The following is a 20,326-nucleotide window of genomic DNA, read 5'->3' as shown; positions in this document are numbered from 1 at the left end:
CTTGTCCAGATCATCAATGAAGATGTTGAACAGGACCGGCCCCAGTACTGAGCCCTGGGGAACACCACTTGTGACCGGCCACCAACTGGATTTGACTCCATTCACCACCACACTCTGGGCTCAGCCATCCAATCAGCTTTTAACCCAGTGCAGAGTGCACCTGTCCAAGCTGTGAGCAGCCAGCTTCTCCTGGAGAATGTTGTGGGGGGCAGTGTCAAAGGCCTTACTAAAGTCCCAGTAGACAACATCCACAGCCTTCCCCTCATCCACTAAGCGGATCACCTTGTCATAGAAGCAGATCAGGTTAGTGAAGCAGAACCTCCCTTTCATAAACCCATGCTGGCTGGGACTGATCCCTCAGTTGTCCCACACTTGCTGCATAATGGCACTCAAGATGATCTGCTCCATGACCTTTCCTGGCACTGAGGTCAGGCTGACAGGCCTGTCGTTCCCCGGATCCTCCTTCCAACCCTTCTTGTAGAGGGGTGTCACATTTGCTAGCTTCTAGTCATCCGGGACATCCCTGGTTGACCAGGACTGCTGATAAATGGTGGAAAGTGGCTTGGCCAGCTCCTCTGCCAGCTCCCTCAGTATCCTCAGGTGGATCCCGTCTGGCCCCATAGACTTGTGTGCATTCAGGTGGAGGAGCAGGTCAGTGACTGCCAGCTCTTCAACAACTGGGGCTTCGTTCTGCTTCCTATCTCCATCTCCCAGCTCAGGGGCCTGAATAACCTGAGGATGACCAGTCTGACTATTAAAGACTGAGGCAAAGAAGGCATTAAGTACCTCAGCCTTTTCCTCATCCTTTGCGGCAATGTTTCCCTCTGCATCCAACAAAGGAGGGAGATTCTCCCTGGCCCTCTTGTCACTGACATATTTATAAAAACTTTTTTTGTTGTCTTTAACGGCGGCGGCCAGTTTAAGTTCCAGCTGTGCCTTCGCCTTTCTGATCTTCTCCCTGCATATCTTCACAGCATCCTTGTAATCCCCCTGAGTCACCTGCCCCTTCTTCCAAAGGCGGTAGGCTCTCCTTTTTTTCCTGAGTTCTAGCCAAAGCTCTCTGTGCAGCCAGGCCAGTCTTCTCCCCCGCCTGCTCAACTTACAGCACATGGGGACGGCCTGCTCCTGCGCCTTTGAGATTTCCTCCTTGAATAACGTCCAGCCTTCCTGGACTCCTTTGCCCTTCAGGACTGCCTCCCAAGGGACTCTGTTAACCAGACTCTTGAACAGCCCAAAGTCCGCCCTTCTAAATAATTGTGAGGATGCTTTCTTATTCTGGTCTAGATCTTTTAATTTCGTGTTTTCCTCTCTATTCTACTTATGAAGGTCAGTGGAGCTGGTGTACATTTTTTTTTGTTTTTTATATCTTTCTCTGGTTACTTGTCTAATTCTTATACTTCATGCTTGCATCCAGTTTTTCTATCTTTCGGTTTATTTCCTGTCCTGCCAACAGTGTTTTATTTCTTTGGAGCCATAAGCCAATGTGATGGCAGTTAATGCTGGGCTTAGCTCGTTTCTGATGCCATGTGAAAAATGCTTCTTCACCTCTCATTTAAATATTTTTTGTCCTCTGTTTTTAACAGTGGAATCTAACAGATTCAGTGTTGCTTCTTGTGACCCATGTAAAAAGGTACATTTTATAGCTGGATAGTAGTTGACCCTTAGTGCCTTTGGATTTATCCCCTCTGAAAGCTTTTCATTGTTCTGTTAGTTTTTTATTATCTTTTTTAGCCAGTACTTTCCACATCATGATGCTTATGGTAAACAGTATCCTAGTAACAGAAGTAATTGGATGTTGAACTCAGAAAAAAATATTAGCTTGCATTGTATTACCAACAAAGAGCAAGGCTGGAGGCAAGCTTACAAATATCTGATGGGCACAGCCTGAAATTATGGAATGGAAAAAGTTGGAAACACCGGGCATTTAAAACATATACTAGATTTTTGTTCTAGCGTAAATTAAAGATATTGACAGTAAGAGTAAAATATTATACATGAATCAGCCTGTGTATCTTCTGTTGCTGAAGGGTCTCACTCAGCAAAATTCCTGAATGTTGTGGGATGATGAAGACAGCTAAATTGAAAGCCCATGTTCAAATGCCTTGCTAAACTAGGATCTTTCTGCTCATATTCTTACTAGATATGTACTTAGTCGTGATAATACAGAATATTAAAAAATAAAATCCATCAAGGTGCTGCAACTAGTTTTATACCCAATATAATGCAGGGTAAACATTTTTAACTTAAGAAACAAGCTCTAAAAAATGCTTAGCAGATGAAGCCCTAAAGTAATTTTTCATGCATAATTCAAAAAGTTTATTTGTTTGCTTGGCTAAGAAAATGTATGATATGCATATAACAATGTAAACTTTTTAACACATCAGGTAAACATTCACTATAGTAGCAATTGACAGTTGTATATTAAATATCATTACTTTTTTCCAGAGGTTGAGCAGTATTCTTCAAGTCCAGTTCTTTCAACACAATCATAATTGATGTTAACAGAAAATGTAAATTGGAAAACATCTTAATTTACTGTTGGTAAAACTCTATTCTAATTGAAATATCTCACCCTAGTAAAATAATTAAAATGTTGGCATACGAAATTATTAATATGACCTTAAAAACAAATTGCTTGACCCTGTATAATGATGATGCTTCTTTTAAATATTTTCAATAGGATATTTCTTCATGGATTTGCAGAGCATGGTGGAGACAAAAAGAACTAAAGGTCAGAGCCAAAAAACAAGCAAACAAACAAGCAAAGAAACATAGCCTTTAAAAAAGTTCTTTAAATGAAACTTAGACATTTAGTTGCAAAATTGTGATTGTGAAAATCTCCATTTGAGTACTGTTGAAAGCATTTAAATTTCATACATGCCTCACTTTTTAAAAAAGATTTTAAAGATTCCAGAAGACAGAAGTGGGATTCAACTCCCTAACCACAGATATCTTGAGATTCATGCTGTTTATATTGGTTATCCTATGCCTTTTTTTTAAACTATGAAAAAGCAAAAAAATAATATCCTTAGGGGTAACTGATATAATCTTTATGTAGCCATACAAGCTAGACTAGACACATCTTGGTTTTTTTCTCCCCTAGGCAGAAATCGGGGCGAGCTCAGCTTTAGATATCTTCATTGTAGGTGTATGAACTTAAATAAGATAAAACTCAGACCTACAACTACTCTGATACCTACAGTGATTTCTAAATCCTTCTGGCATTCTTTCTTTGCATGAAAAGAGGTTGTTATACTGTTAGATCAAGGTGATCATCCTTTAAGATCCAGGCTCTCGCTTTAATCTGTGAAGGCCAGAGTCTGGATCTTAATGGACAATCACCTTGATCTTATGGTGTAACGACCTTTCATGAAAAGAAAAGATTTACATTCATAAAACAGTCAGGTAAATCTGTCAAGCCAACTTTTTAAGGTGAAACCGCATTCCCCAATATGGGTCTGGAGAGCAAAAAGGAGAAACACAGGAGATACCTGAAATGGATCTTAGGTTTAAAATGTGAAGATGGCATCCATCTAGATAGTCTGGTACTGAGTGCTTAAAAACTGATGGGCAAAACTAAGTGTCTGCAGCATTCACGTAGTGCACATTAATGCAGCTGCCTGAGCTCTAGCAAAACACTTTTATAATTGTCATTAATTTCCAGAAAGGGCAGAATGCCATCTAGCTGCTAGGGATGGTCTCTTGGAACTGAATCTTGTTGAAAGATAATCAAAAAGAGGGTTGTCATTCAGTAGCATAAATCTTAGTATCAGAGAGGATTCCCCTTTATTTTTAGTATCATAGGGGAGAAGGATGGGGGACAAAGTAGCTCCTTTTGCAGAATAGTATGTTTTTTAAAAGCTTGGTGAATGATGACATGTCACTGGATGACTGTGCTTTTCATGTGTATCAGAGAGGCAGCTGTTATGATCTAAAATTCCTATTCTGACTATCTCCCTGGAGCTTAAACAGTTATCTGGACAGTGGCATTAATCAGTTACTATGCATTACATATGACAGTGTAAGGTTGATAATTACAAACCAACTAGCACATTTTCCTAAACTCGAATATTTTGTCTGTTTGGCAGGAGGATGTATAACGTAAAAGACAAAAATAAGGAAAAAATGAAAGAAGTCCTCACACTTGATACAAACTTCTAGTATTCTTTCTATCACTATCAGCACAGGCAAACCATTTTTAAAGTTAGAGGTTTTTTTCTTCATAGCTTGGTTTTTCATTTGTGAGAAATGAAGACCATATTAAACCAAAGCTATTCTCTTGCAACCCAACTTGAGTCCACAAGGTTTTTGAGATGTTTTGTGTCATACCAAATTCTCTTAAAATAAGTGACATAATGAAGAGGTCTGCCTTATAATTTCAGCTGCTTCACAGTATTTTTCACATAAATCAGGTACAATAAAATATTATCTGTATAAAAAGGCTTTATTATTTGATAACTGTAGAATAAATAATGTTGGAGGATTTTTTGTAATTAAGCTGACTATATATGGTGAATCTGTTCTCTTCAAATATAGTTTCATTTTCAAGGAAAATACCTGTGGCACCAGTCTTTTATAGATAAGACTAACATTAATCTACATAAGGAATCTAGCATAATTTATATTAAAGGGAAGTTTTTTAAGCATTCAGGAGATGCTGTATAAGCATTGTAAATCTTATAATCCACATCCTGTAAGGTTTGCAATGTTTCATAACTTTGGCAGTACAATTAGAGATGTGAGGATAATCAAGCCAGTTTTTATCTTACTAGCCAGCATAGTGCAAGCTTCAGTGGGAGTCTGGAATTCAGCATCTTTCCATATGCCTAAGAAACCTTCAGTTGCTGAACCTTTTCTTGGCTCAAGCTCACTGCTCTCAGTACTGAACTGGCAGGTTAAAGCTATCATGGGTAGTCTTAAGAACAATTTGCAACATCCTTTGTTTGCTGTACAGGTAAAGTTTTAGGCAGACTCTTATTGTTTTCGACGTAAATAAAAGCTACCAAGAACACCAGAATGGTTTGGAAAAGCCATATAATCTATCAGGGTGTTTCCAGGGCTCCCTGAATTATTTGCAGTTTTAGCAGCCTGTAAAACTGGGAGTCCCTAGAGCCTGGCTCAGGTCTTCTGGTTGTCCAGGGAACAAAATGCATGACTGTTGCTGTCTTAGACCCAGAGCTTCAGATTAAGATCTGTCATCTCCTGAATGATGATTTGAGAATAGCCTGCTTGGAGTGTTTACTCAGAGACAAGAGGTCCTGCATCCTGTGGGCTCCCAGCAAATTTCCACCTGACAGTTTGACACTGAAGGATACTGCTGCAGAATATACTGCAGTCCGGCTGGCCGCAGAGGTGTCTTCATTCCTCCTGGTCACCTGCAGTCCCTGACAGACCCAGAGGAACCAGCAATTCATAGGCCTCTGTTTTCAGGTTGTAGATAACTTCCAGAAATCATTTGCTCCCTGGTGGTTCCCAGTGCAGAGTTTTGCTATGTCAGCCTTTCCTCCTGCCCACATGGCCAGCCACTCTGCTTGTAGTGTACTTGGGAAAGATGGACTCCTCTTGAAAATGAACTCCTCAGAGCATATTTGGGATGGTGCACAGGCAATGCCAGAGGAAAGGAAAATGACAGAGAAGATGAAAAGGTCTGTCTAATGCACAGAACTGTCATGTCCTAATGTAAGTCAAACCGCCCTATGTTTTAATATATGTACTCTAGGATTTTTGTAGCTATGCTTGCCCTCTTTTTATTTCTTTTTCTATTTGTTCCTTTATCAGGTGACATCTTATGTGAAATTTTCTACTGTCCACACGTCTGAACGCCCAGATCTCACATTACTACAATGTGAAATAAGCTATTGCTGGCAAGTGATGATTCTTACCGAGCTGTGAAGGATACGGACCATATTCACTTATTTTTCTGCAAACTTTCAGTTGGATTTCAGTAAGCTGACACCTATCTCCAAAGGCTCATATGTCCTTTTTTCTTTCTTTTTTTTTTTTTTTTTTCTGACACAGTAATTTGAGGCAAGTCAGGACATCTCAATTTTTAAGAGCCAGGAACATGTAACATCCAGTCCCTAAGGGGGAAATACTATTTAAATAATTCCATGTAGTCTCCTATGTCTGCTAAAAAAGAGAATAAATATAATCAGAAAAAGGTGACTAATATCTTTCTCTGAATACCCAGTGTGCATCTTTTTTAGTCATCTGTTCTCTCTTCTCTAGGTCCTGATCCCACATGTGCTAAAGAGTAAACACAGAACCTATCAGCAAACCTGAAGGGTATCTTATACCTCCTTTTATTGGGGGATCTTATACATCCTAGTTTTCCAGCTCTTACACTGTACCTTCCGTAGAGAAGGTGCCTTATTGATGAGAAAGTGCACCTTTACCAGCTTACCACTTTCAGTATTTTTTGTTCTTTCAGTATTCCCAACAGTTAGAGAAATACTGTTATCCTTCTTTGGGCACAGAGGAGGAATGGAGAAACAGAGTTAAAAGACTTGCTCTGGGCCATACAGGGACTCTGTGACAAACTAGGATGGGATAGTGTTAAATAATACTGTAGAGGAATACACTTTCCTCTGAAGCTTAACTCCCAGTTTAAACTGACATATTCTGCAAACAGGCACCATGTTACAATACCAATGCTCCTTAAATGATAGATTGAAAGTCAGTCTCAAAGTACCAGGGCAGCACATTCTCCTTGAGCCTCCCTTGTTAATTGTGAATCACGTATATCCCATCAATAACCTGTTGTGAAAAACAGAACTTTTCCTTGTTAGATCAGGCAGTGCAATTACAAAAATGGTATATTGTGCTTCTCATTTTATTTTGCAGATAAACAAGACTACTTTAATTACCATGATCTGATGTGCCATCTCCAGAACAGAAGGTACAGTATCGAAAGGTGTAATACATTTGTAATACAGGGATGGTTTATTTTAGGCATTAAATAAAATGGCGTTAACATAGACTATGAAAAACACTGCCCTGTTCTTAATAGAATCTTTCTTGACAGAACAATTATAAAAATGGATTTCAGATTTTACTGCTTAAGTCAAAATATTAAATGTTGTACTAAATTATATTTTGGAAAATATGAAGCTTATGCCACAAACAAGAAATAACTTTTACTATTCAGGGTGTCTTGGGTGTGTTTTAATTTTTTAGATTTCGTAATGCAAAGTTAATCCTTGCTTGTCCTTAAATAAGTGGGAGGTTAGCAGAGTCAAGGAGCCCTAAAAGTCAAATCTTTTCGCAAAGATCCCTTTTCATTTTTTGATTGATTAGGGCAAAATAGCCATCGTGATCAATATGACAAGCAAACGGGAGGACTGAAGTAGGTGGAAAAGTATTTGAGGGGTGTGGACGTTTTAAGAAAGCAGATTAGGGAGATGGCACCAAAAGCCAAAGAGGGTATAAAAGGCAGGCCGTATTCAGGCAAGAAGAAATCAGAGCAATAAAAAATTATCATTTTTGATGCTTCAGTCAGGTAGCACAGAACAGCTGCTGTGCCTAACAGAACAAATAATTCTTGCACCTGCAGAAAGGAAAGAAATAATAGCAAAATAGTGTCTTCCTGATGAAAAGAAGTAGATGTGGATGTCCTTGAGAATATAAATTGAGATCCCTCTTAAGGTCACAACCCAGCAACTGTGGGAACAAAACAGATACAACGACACAAAACACCTTGTCTCAGTTACTGCTGTATACCTAACACACATTGTATTTTCTCCCATGTGTTTCAGCAGGAATATTTACTTGTAAAGTTTTGTGTAAGCTGCAGCAGAGCTGCAGGAGCTGGAGAGAGCATCTCCCCACACCACGGTGCTCAGTGCCAGGGCAGCTGGCACCCTGGCCACAGCCTGGGCTGCCCACTTGCTGCAGGGTGAGGCACACAAGCACCAGGGTGTTCTTGGGCCACATGGTGAGGACCAAAAATTTGGGATGTATGGATCCTGCTGTGATGTTGAGAGGCAGCCACAGATCACTGCAGAAGAGTACTTGTATTCAAACTGCAGGCATCTTTCTTCTGAAGTTTATGTATGTAGTACATTCAGTGATTAAATAAAGCAAAGAGGGAATTATGCCACATGAATGGCCATCTGACAGCTTTCCCAGTACAATATAAACAGTCCTGACGGATTATCAGGGAAATACCCGAACAGACTAACTTTATCAGCATACACAGGACTTTGCTACCTACAGAGAGCTTGCAGAGCACATGCTTAAGATACACAATCATGAACACAAGGTGAAACATCAAAAACAGGACTTCAAGGAAAGAGTACAACATTTCCCCAGACAGGCATCTGGATATTGTTGAGAATGAAATTTTGAAAGAAACTGCAGGAGAAAAATCAAATAAAACCTAGGTTTTACAGACAGAGAAATATACCATATATCACAATATATGTTTATAGGACAGGCTTCAATAGCTCCCAAGAACCAGGTCACAACCTTAATGTTAGCTGACTGAAGCTATTGCATTACTATCATCACAGATCACTTTTGCATTAGTGATATGCTAATACCACCAAACAGATTTTAATACATTATAATGTTAGAATTAACTAGTGCTTTCTGATATGGAGCAAGTCACCTTCTATTATCAGGCATCAAATAACCTTAGTATTTTGCTGATATGTTCACCTCTGGTACAATCTGCCAAAGAAAATAGTTTGACTGCCTGTAGAGTGGAAAGAAAATGTGACTGAATAAGATGCAGATAAAAATGGATACAGAAATTAGCCCTGAAGTACTGTAGATTTCCCAAGGCTTTGCTAGAAACTCAGTGACAGTTATATTTGGCTTTAAGTGCTTAAGCCCAATTTTTTTCACAGAAAATGGTAAATCCTATTCAGAAAGCTTAAACAATGGCAAAGATATTTAAAGGAAGATGAAATTTTATTTATTTGTGAGGCACACTACATTCATCAGTGGAAGAATAGGTATGGTAGATAGATAGTGAAAGATATCTTTGTAGTATTGTGTGAATTTGGAACTTAGATATCAAGTATGGACCAAATCTTTCATTTTAGCAATTGGGCTATGACCATAGGGCTGTGTTTATATCAGGGATTGCAGGATTTGTGGGTTTCTGGGGTTATGAATTTGGCTTGTATATATATGGAGACTTATGGTACACACTCAAGCTCACGGCAGGTGCACATTTTTGAAACAAAGGTTGCTGCCATGCAATAGGCAACTAGGGAGCACCATTTTAGTGTGGACACAAGGACTTCCACTACATAGCTCTCTACATTTTTATGGCACATGCAATGTTAGATTGTTGGCAATCTGTTTATTATTTCATATCCGTGATGCTTGTTGATAGAGATGTTGTTACAGGTCTGCTCTTTACCTATCAGTTATCGAATTATAGTCACAGGTGGACCTCTCCACTATTATCTCTCTATTTTTAATTATTTGGTGCTATGTCTTACTAATGGTGGATAATACTTAGCAAAAAGGACAAGAAAGGCTAGTACCGCAGTGGTTCAAGTCAGCTACCCACACTCTCTTGTTCCATTTTCTGAAAGGGAATTGCAGCTTGTTTATCCTGAGAGCACCTCTGGCAGGCTCCCTTCTGAGTCATAGTCACAGTAGCAAGACTGAAAGAGAGATGAGCAGCACGGCTGGAGCCATGGCTTCCAGACAAGGTTGTCCCATGACAGCTGGTTAGGGACAGCATGCAGGGATCTGGTGTGATTGTCTACTGCTAGGTGTATGACCCTGAGGATTTCATAGAAACGGCTCTCTGTTTCTGGAGTCAGTGGGACTTTCTCTTCAGGGTCCCTGGAAAGATCAAAGAGCAGTGGGGGATCATGCTGTGTGATGAATCCTCCATGGCAGAAGCAAACATGAGAATCATAGCAACCATTAGAGTCTTCAGGACTGAAGTTTGGAGTGAAGAAGAAGACTTTCCAGACAGATTCACCTGCAATTTACAGAAACAAAACAGCTGGTGATAAAATGACAAACTAAAAGTCCCCTAGTCTTATGAAACTCTAATTTACACCATGGGGAATCAGTCTTTTGGTACAACCTCGCTCTGTACAGGAACTGCAATATACTGAAAGAGTAAAACAAAATTGAGCAAAACAAAAATAAGCAAAACACAGTGATTTTCATGCTACACATATTTATGAAATAATTATGATCATTTCATTACCTTGGAAGAATTCTGATTAACTAAATCATGGAATACTTAAAAGAACTTTCCATTTTTACATAAACAGTGCTAAGAAGATTTGCATAGATATTTACTAAGCCATTGCACTGTCTTCTTCAAGACTTATTAAAATGTACCTTTGCCCCTTGACCATATCCAGACACTGTTGGGCCATGTCTGCTTCTCATTTTGCTAATTAAAATAATTTCATTTTTACCTTTTTCTCTCTTCCTCTCTTTGTTTTATTAACCCATTGCCCTCTGCCACATGCTTTCATTGCAAATACCTGGAGACAGAGTTTCTCATTTTATTAAATGTGATGACATGAACAGGTATAATGGATGCTAAATTCCTCTCTTAAGACTCTAGATGTTTTTTCCAAAAATAGAATTGTAGAATCATAGAATCGTTTAGGTTGGAAAAGACCCTTAAGATCATCGAGTCCAACCATTAACCTAGCACTGCCAAGTCCACCACTAAACCATGTCCTCAAGCACCACGTCTACTCGTCTTTTAAATACATCCAGGGATGGAGACTCAACCACTTCCCTGGGAAGCCTGTTCCAGTGCTTGACCACCCTTTCGGTGAAGAAGTTTTTCCTAATAACCAACCTAAACTTCCCCTGGTGCAGCTTGAGGCCGTTTCCTCTCATCCTATCCCTTGTTACTTGAGAGAAGAGACCAACACCCACCTCACTACAACCTCCTTTCAGGTAGTTGTAGAGAGCAATAAGGTCTCCCCTCAGCCTCCTCTTCTCCAAACTAAACAACCCCAGCTCCCTCAGCCGCTCCTCGTAGGATTTGTGCTCTAGACCCTTCACCAGCTTCGTTGCCCTTCTTTGGACACGCTCCACCACCTCAATGTCCTTCTTGTAGTGAGGGGCCCAAAACTGAACACAGTACTTGAGGTGCGGCCTCACCAGAACCAAGTACAGGGGCACTATCACCTCCCTCGTCCTGCTGGCCACACTATTCCTGATGCAAGCCTGGATGCCATTGGCCTTCTTGGCCACCTGAGCACACTGCTGGCTCATGTTCAGGCCGCTGTCAACCAACACCCCCAGGTCCTTTTCCGCCAGGCAGCTCTCCAGTCACTCCTCCCCAAGCCTGTAGCGCTGCATGGGGTTGTTGTGGCCCAAGTGCAGGACCTGGCACTCGGCCTTGTTGAATCTCATACAGTTGGCCTTGGCCCTTCAATCCAGCCTGTCCAGATCCCTCTGTAGATCCTTCCTACCCTCCAGCAGATCAACGCTCCTGCCCAACTTGGTGTCATCTGCAAACTTACTGAGGGTGCACTCAGTCCCCTCATCTTCCACCCAACTTGGTGTCATCTGTAACAACTGTTACAGTAGTGCAACTTTTAGGTGACATTCTGCTTTGTAAAATGGGAACCAAAGGTCTTAATTTATGGATTGGTCATTTTCTCTCAGCTGCATCTGCTCTGTACAGAAACTGAACTGTCTGCACTGGTGTAACTTCAGTCAGTATTTTCACTGTTTAAGAATACTAATTATTTCCTGGATTAAGAATAAGCAGATATCAGTTGGTTCCTTCAAGAAGCACTCTTGAACAGAAGGTACAGTGGAGAATCTGAAAATACTTAAGAAAGGAGTAAAGAAAAAATGGCGACTGTTTTCCCCAAGTATCGCAGAACAGACAGGGAAGGCAGAAACAGGCACTTCCATGGAAGAACACCATCCTCCCACAGCCAGGGAAGCATACAGTTCTCCAGAAATGGACCAGAGAATAATTAATTAGAGTCAAATTCTGTACTTGATTCTTAATAAAAGTAGGGTACTAAACAGCTCACAGAACTAAACAGTTCACAGAAAGCTTGTTAATCTAGTAACAGATTGTCACAGATTTATGTGCGCTACAGCGGTTAATATTCATTAATCAATTCATCAGTTCAACAGAACGGAAAGCACTAGAAAATCTGGGAAGGGCAGAGATGGTACATGCCCTGCTGTAACTACATCACACTCAATTTTTAAAGATAAAAACAGGTTTAAAGAAAGAAATGTTTCAGCGGACTAAAGAGTCACAGGCTGCAGTTCTAGTCTATAGCATGAATTTAAGGGACAGTAGGTGACCTTAAGATTCTTTACAGCTTCTTCTATCCCACAGCATTTTTCACATTATAAGAGATTTTACTTTTAGGAACCAATTCAATGACAGAGCCTGGAGACTTCCAGTTCACTTAGTCTGCACTTAAATCAGGGTCGGATGGGTGAAGGTTTTTATACACATTAGACTGGGAGAATCCTCTAAACGCTGCTTGGAAGTCAGCAAAGGGGAAGGAGCTTTAAAGGCTGAGAGTGACTTTCTGGCACAGACAATCGGATGTGGCAGGCTTTAAAAGGCTCTGGCTGTGACAGCAGCGATGGCATAGTCTTACTGGGGAAAGGGGAAGGGAAGGGAAGGGAAGGGAAGGGAAGGGAAGGGAAGGGAAGGGAAGGGAAGGGAAGGGAAGGGAAGGGAAGGGAAGGGAAGGGAAGGGAAGGGAAGGGAAGGGAAGGGAAGGGAAGGGAAGGGAAGGGAAGGGAAGGGAAGGGAAGGGAAGGGAAGGGAAGGGAAGGGAAGGGAAGGGAAGGGAAGGGAAAGGTAGGGCATGGCAGCATTCCTTCATCTACCTTTCCAATAACATTTTGAAAGGTTGGTTTGATACTTGAATTCTTTACTGTTTTCTCGGAATTAAAATAAACAAACAAAATCTAACACTCTACCTTAAATTTCTTTGAACTTATGCATGGAACATTTCCCAGAGCAGAAAAAATGCCTCTCATTTACTGAGATTTAGAATTTACATTCTGGGAAGGTATGTAATTCTATACTAAGCATTCCTTCAGGCTCTTTAGAAGTGCTTAATTGGCAAGATGGACAATGAAGAACAGAACAAGACAAAGGGCTTTATTAATCCATGCACCATGTGCCTTTGTAGACCATGCAACATTTGCCCCACCTGAGATTTGATTCAGGGCACTGTAACACCTTGATAGAAGAAGAGCAGAAAAAAATATATAGCTATTAAAATGTCAACTCAAAGAAATTTCAGTAAGGCCATGCACATGAGAACTTTGTGGTCAGGCTGTCTTACCACACATCTATCTTTGATGGTATACTTGTGCTGAATGACATTGAAAAGAAATTTTCAGCCAACTTTTTTTAGTGTTGGGCACCAGGCCAGATCAAGGGCTTACAGATAGCAATATAAAGTTAGGGATTCTGAATTAATGCAAGTCAGTACAAGCATCTCAATAGATAAGACACGGGGAAAAGAAAGAAATAAGGAAGTTGTACCATGATTTTTTTCCCCACAGAATAAAGAATTGTTCAGGTTTGCCTATACACAAAGCGTATGGCATGTTGCAAAATCACGCGCAGGGTTAGGGACAGGGCATGTGTGACATCACATCATGTCTGAATCACATCGCCAGTGTGTTGAAGAGCTGATGCTAGTTTATCAGCTATGTTGCTACATAATGTCATGATTACACCATGCAAAACACTGAACTCTGGAAGAGCAAAGTCTGTTATTGTACAATGTTCATCTGTTGCACTGCAGCGATGTTTCAGTGAGGACCGGGAAATTCATAGGGTGCTGGAGGAACAGCAGCACAGACTTTGACCTCCGATTTTCTAAGCATTATAAAAACTAAAGCATATCTGTCAGTGTCTGTGGCTGTGGAGCAGCCAGTGTAATATACTAGGAGACATAAAGAGCTGTCAGACTTCTAATCTGTAAAGCTGATGAACTGTATAAGGCTCAATATTAAAAAGAAAGAGCTCTCTCCCAATCTCTCTCAGCTGATATAAAATCTCATTTTGTCAGACAGTTAACTACAAGGATTAAATTAATCTCTCAGTAATTAATGATACCTTTGTTCTGCAAAACATCTGGATAGTAAATTCTCTTTTTATATAAAGATAACTATATGTCTCTTCCTCAGTAAAGTTAGTAGTAAAATTGTTAGGGCTCCCCCACAGTAAAGTTTTTCAGGTCCCTTCTAAAACAGCAAGCCCTAGGACTGCAGCACCCTTCAAGATCCTTTCCCAATGCTTCACAGCTACTTTATTTAGCATTCATTTTTCCTGTAATTATCCAGCTCTCTGAATTGTCCAACAAATTCACCTCTTCAGCTCTCAGAATACCCGTTTCCTTTACACATTAAAAAAAACCCCAAAAGTTGTACATATAGTCTCAAATTAAAATAGGTTGCAATTAGTTCAAGCAAATCTGCTATTAACATAACTGTTCAGAGTCTGATCTCCCTATCAGACTCCTTTTCTGTTTTATTATCCCTCACCCATCTATTTATCCTCTCATACTCATACAGACAACCATAGCTCCAACAGACAGGTAGCAGCCGTGAGATTAAATAAAAGTCTTTCAGTAAGATATATTAATATTTCCAAGATGAAGTGACACACTGGATATGGATGTCATTTCTGTTATAATAGCACTGTTCTTAATCACTGATGGCTAAATGGTGTTTTCTGATAAGCAGTTCTTGAAGTGAATAGAAGCTATTGCTGTGTTATTGCCCAGACCTCATCTTTACTGCATTTAATCTATGACAGAAGCTATGATAGAAGCTTTATAGGTTTGCTGCTACTGTAATCTCCTTTGTTCATATTATTTTGTTTCTTCTTTCTGTAGAAGAACAAGTTAAACGGATCTGTTCTTCACTATAAATTGGGGAGCTGGTCTCTCCTTGACTTCAGATGCCTTTGAGCATAACCCTTTGGATGTAGCATACCGATGTAAATTGCCCACAGACTTTTCCTGTATCTTGAGTGTGCTCTGCAGCCATTGTCAGCTCCCACGCTCTAACTCACACCAGCTCTTCAATGTTTCTACAGAGTAGCAGATGAAAGCTGCAACTCACTTGAAAATGACATTCTTCAGATAACTGTTGTAATTGTTAGATTGAATAATTTCTTCCCGCTTCCTATATCTTTAGAGTCATTTAGAATTGTTAGGTTCTCTGCTGATCTTATATTAAATAGATATCACACATGTGTATGTATTCAGCTCTTCAATAATTTAACAATTTAGAAGTCTTGTAGAATTATATATAGCACATAGAGAATACTCTTTGGTTACTATGAAGAAAATATACATATAATTTTTATGAGTATGTGCATTCCTCAAACAGCTAATAAAAATCTGCTATTTGAGTTAAAAAAATCATAATTTTATTGTTTGTTCAATGAAAATTTGTATTTTTTATATACTTGTTTTAAGTATCTGGGTATGTCACTATATAATATTGCTACACCACTCAAAAGACAGCACATTATGTCCCAATGTAGGTGGAGAATAACTGAGTGATATTCAAAGACATAATGTTAGTTTATGAGAATCAGTTGTTGCTAGAGAGGCTTGCATAAAGAACTGTGAAGAACATAAAGTATTTGAGGTTAAAAAAAATGAAAAAAAACCAACAAAACAGTAGTAGCAGTGATGTTAAAATCTTAAGGATAGAAACTGCAGTGTTAAGTATCCTCTAAAACAGAAAGGACTGCACATTGGTGGATACCTAACAATCATACTGAACCATTGCTGGAGGAAAAATACAAGACAGTGAAACCATGCTCAGGCTGCTGAAGTCAAGACAGAAATCTCATGACTGAGCTCATTATCTAGAGTAAGTGCTGTGGTATGAGAAGCTTCCACTGAATTCTGTTCAAAAGTCAAGATTATGTGCTGAACAGTAGCAGCTGACAAAGAATTATTTTCCTGAATTCTTCATCATCATCTTCAAAAAGAATTGATTGATCATTTACAGTGTTTTCTTGTTGAAGAAACTCACAAATGGGAAGAATCTGTGGGTATAGAAACTGTGCTGCTAAAATAGAAAGTTCTATAATGTAATGTTATGCCTCGTTTGGAAGTCTTAGTTAACAGCAACAGGGATGAATACATGTTGCCCTGGAAAAAAGTTCCATTCATAGTAATCTGATGCACATAATCCAGAGATTTACTAAAGATTTGTTTGAAGAATCTATTTACTTGCTGAATGGTCCACGTAATTTTCAGTTCATCCAAGCAGCAGCTGATAGCATGATGAAGACAGAAGATAATGTTGGCATAAAAAAAATTACTGGTCTTTTCCAACCTACATTCAAAAGTCCTTGAAAACAGAAAAGCCTTATTTTATTGCTTGTGAGACAAATAGTATTGATTTGCATGTACTGGTTTTCCACTGGAGTCAGTAAGAGATACAGTTAAGAACTGAGAAAGCAACACACTTAATGTAACAAAGCATAGCCACTTTGCCAAAGATGACAAACACCAAACAAACAGAAACATATTCAGAATTGTGTTTTTTCTTTTGTGCTTTCTGTCCTTCGAAAAGATTTTATTAACAGAAAATAAATTGAGGACAATCATTACTCTTCTACATAAAGTGGATGCAATCATTCTGAGTGAAATGAACAGATCTGCAAGATTCAGACAGCAATTTTCCTGATACCAAGCAGACGTACAAGACAAAGATGCAAAGGAAGCCCTAAGCAACTTCTGCCAATATTTTCAGACAAGTTTGAACCAATCAATGCCCAGGAATTTGTTTATAAATTATTTTCTCCAGACATTTTTCAAAATTTGGATGTCAAAAAAACCTTTGACACACAGAATGCTAGTGAAGTATTCCAATTTATTAATCTGAAAATTGATAGCATGTTTAACCTTTAAATAGAAAGAAGAATATCTAAAACCAAAGAAATAATTATGCAAAGTTACTTTAAAAATGAAAAATAGAAATTTTGTAAATGCAGTAGCCTGGAATTTTGTGCACTGTCAAAGAACACTGCATATTCATTTGTTTTATTTTAAAAGATTGAGGGAAAAGGTGAATTATGCTTCCTTAAAGCTATCTCAGATAGCTGATTTTTTTTTTTTTTTAACTTTAAAAACCTACTAGGATACTTAGGAAATATTCTGAAAAAATATTTTTGTTTTATTTTGAAAATTGAATCAGTTAAGCATAAATGACAACATAGCAAAGAGGTTCCTTTTGTCAGAGTAAAAATGCTGAGTTAAAGAAAGTAACCATTTCTAAGTGATACGGTGCAAAAAAAATTCTGAATTACTGAATTTTTTTTTTTATTGTAAAGACTATAGTATGTGTAGTTTAGCATCTGAAATATATGGCAATAGTTTTTGTCCCACTGTTAGAAAATGCATGTTTTTTTGCCAGAATCTGAAACTAGCAAAAGTTTACAAATGGTGTTAAACTATGGGGTGAATAGCTGAAAGTAAATAGGAATTTGCATCCCTTGTTTTTATTAGAAAGAAAAGTTGGAAAAATTGTGCAGGTATTAAGCCAATTAAAACTACAAAAATGTATATTACCTGATAGCTTGAGGTGTTCTAATACCCAATGTTTCAGCTGGAATTTGAGTCTTGGGGGGGCATAGAAAAGTTTAAAACTATTTCATTAAGGTTCTTATAAGCCTATCATTTGGAACCAATACATTTGAAGAAATGGAAAGTAGAAGTTTACTGAAGGTCTGTGATGCAGAATAATGTGACTAATGAGCATATGTTCAAACAATGCAAAAATCACCCAAATTCCTGAATTAAACCTAAACACCAAAAGTACATATCACAGGGTGTTCTCTTAAAGATGATCAGAGGGGAATCATATAAAGTTATTCCTAAGAAAATTTTTAGAAGTCTATTTTCTGTTTTCACTTGGACCTGTTCAAGGTTAAGGTATTTCAGAGAAATCCAGCAGTTTGCCAGTGTGGATCTCTATGCAAAAACCAAACTTCATTTCACAGTTCTCCAGTCAGCATGAATGCTTGAGTTTGAAGAGGAGAGTTTTAGGAAAGCAATAGAAATATTTTTCTTGTCTTGGTGGTATGCAAGATGGATGCAGAGATCTTCAGCTGTTCTCCAGATGACAGTAAGTGATGGAAAAGGGAAACAACCTTGATTCTCTCCTCCTAATTTCCAGCTTTAAGGAATGCATGTGTCCAGCATAGTGAAAAACAGGCTTTACCCCTCTGAAGTGCTAAAACCTGCTAAAATCTCCTTCCTACTAAAAACAAGAACAGAGAAGGGTGTCCTGGGGCTGCAGACGAGATGAATACATTTTAACTGTTCCTTATATATGACTTAAATGGAGAAGTCAGAATTGTTTTGATGAAAGGTTACTTCAGATCTGTCACTCAATTAATACAAAATCATTTTGGCTAGTAAACTGTTCAGTCATGCATGGAGTAAACAAAATAAAATTTTTGTGGAGTTTTGTTTGGTTGGTTGTTTTTGTTTTGGTTTGGTTTGGTTTTTAATAAGGAATCGTTCGCTGAATTGGTGTACAGGAGATTTGGGTTGCACCTTCCACGCTACAGCCATTCCTGCCCCTTAGTTTGCAATCTAAACCAGAAGAAAATGAACTGCAAATAAGAAAATAAACAGAAAAAAAAAAAACAGAAGACAAGGTCTCTATTTCATTTCAATTTAACCAACTGGACTAGGAAGTTGGGTTTATGTTCTTGCTATGATTAGGAATAGGGTAAATATTAAAAAAAAAAAAAAAAAAAGGTCAGGATTTCATTCTTTTTTTTTTCCCCTAGTCTCTGTCTCCCAGAGTAAGTAGGGCAACACTGGTAGGGAGTGGAGCATTGCAACTCCCAGGGTATAAATAGCTCTGCTTGACCCTAGCAATAACTCTGCTGCCACTGTCACAGAGCAGAGCAGAGGCAAAAAAATACTGTAACAGCATTTGTCATGCTTGTCAGGAGAAACACCTTCCTACCTAAAATATTGTTAGCAGAAATGTGTATCAGTTGATTAGGTCAGTTTTCTTGAGCTTGATATAAACAGTCCCGTGGTGTCTGTTCAAGCTAGAAATGCTCTTCTCCCCTTCAGCAGTTATATTATTTCACACTTAGCAAATAATATGCCTGTACTCTGTCACCCAAATTCAGCTACAGCTGCTCTGACATGAGGAGCAAGATAGCAAATTAAAATACTTAATGAGATAGTTTAGGTAAATGACACTTGATGCTTGTTCTGCTTCCTCCAGCTGTTGTGGCTGAAACACTGAACACAAACTAGGGATTTGGGAGACCACTTGGGATGCCTCCATGAAATGGGTAAGATCAGGTAGAGAGAGAGGAAAAAAAAAAAATAAAAACAAGGAGGCAAAGAGTGAAGATGATGCTCACAAAGCAAGTTAGGAAGCAGGGGAAACAAAATATCTTCAATAACCAAGTAGATGAAAAGATCATAATGGACTTCAGCAAGAAACTAATAAGTGGCTCAGATGTTTGGTACAGTGCAAAAAGGTATGTCTTCATATTATCAAAGAAGAAAACTGGGAACAAAGGAGCCAAAAAGAACATGTCCTCCCTCAAAAAAAAAAAAAAAATACTTGTAAGATAAGAGACTTCTCTAGAGAGAACAGTGGAAGTGAAGGAACTTATGAGAGTAAACAGAAAAGGGAAATGACAGGAAAACCCTCATGAGGGTCAGAGTTTATTACAGCTTCTGCAGTTGCAGAAGGGAAAGACTCACACAAGGGTTTGATCAGTTAAGAGGATCAAAAGGAGTTTCACTACCAGTGAGAACAGAAGCTCAGAAATAGAAAGGGAAATGGGAATTAACAGATGGGAAAAGGATGAAAACAAGGTAAAAGGATATAGCTCAGAGGGGAGAAAGGGGCTGCTCTTTGTCCAACAAAAATGTGTTGCAAGTAACCTGAAGACTCATAAGTTATTACTGAAGGAAAAGAGAATTTTCTTCCATGACCTACATATTCTGAATTAGATACTTGATGCTATTTTAGTCTTCCATGTGATTGTGTAGCTGAACCAGTGGAGAACAGACATAAATCCACATCATGCTGACACTTTAGTGTTTTTCATGCATGGTGACCCTCAAAACCAGAAAAGTGGTCTGCAGCACTTGCCTTCTACTGTTGAGGAAATCTCAAGAAAAAACTTTGCTGTAGACTATAACATGCAATTGTGTAAATATCAGTAAAAGATATGTCTCTGTATCTATGGAAACTTGTTACGTATTGTTATAAGTTTCTGTAATTTCTTTGATAGACTACATTGCCACTACATGTTGCCATTAAGACAAAGGCTGGTGACAAGAAATGAGGTTTAATGAGAGTTAATGAAGTT

The 20,326-nt window shown here is 38.7% G+C and overlaps 1 protein-coding gene across 1 annotated transcript in view; it reads right to left on the bottom strand.

The window, feature by feature from the left end:
- Positions 1–9,563: 9,563 nt before the first annotated feature.
- The window catches only part of STS (steroid sulfatase), a gene marked incomplete at both ends in the record, with an annotated part of 86,205 nt that continues 75,442 nt past the window's right edge, over positions 9,564–20,326 (bottom strand). The window contains one exon of the mRNA XM_082337113.1: positions 9,564–9,946. Coding sequence (XP_082193239.1) covers positions 9,564–9,946 — 383 coding nt within the window. The remainder of the gene's footprint in view (positions 9,947–20,326) is intronic.

The sequence above is a fragment of the Platalea leucorodia genome (genome assembly GCF_965183815.1).
Source record: "Platalea leucorodia genome assembly, chromosome: 2".
In the NCBI taxonomy this organism is placed as follows: Eukaryota; Metazoa; Chordata; class Aves; order Pelecaniformes; family Threskiornithidae; genus Platalea; species Platalea leucorodia.
The sequence above is the reverse complement of the archived record's forward strand: the minus strand, read 5'-3'. Positions and strand labels throughout refer to the sequence as shown.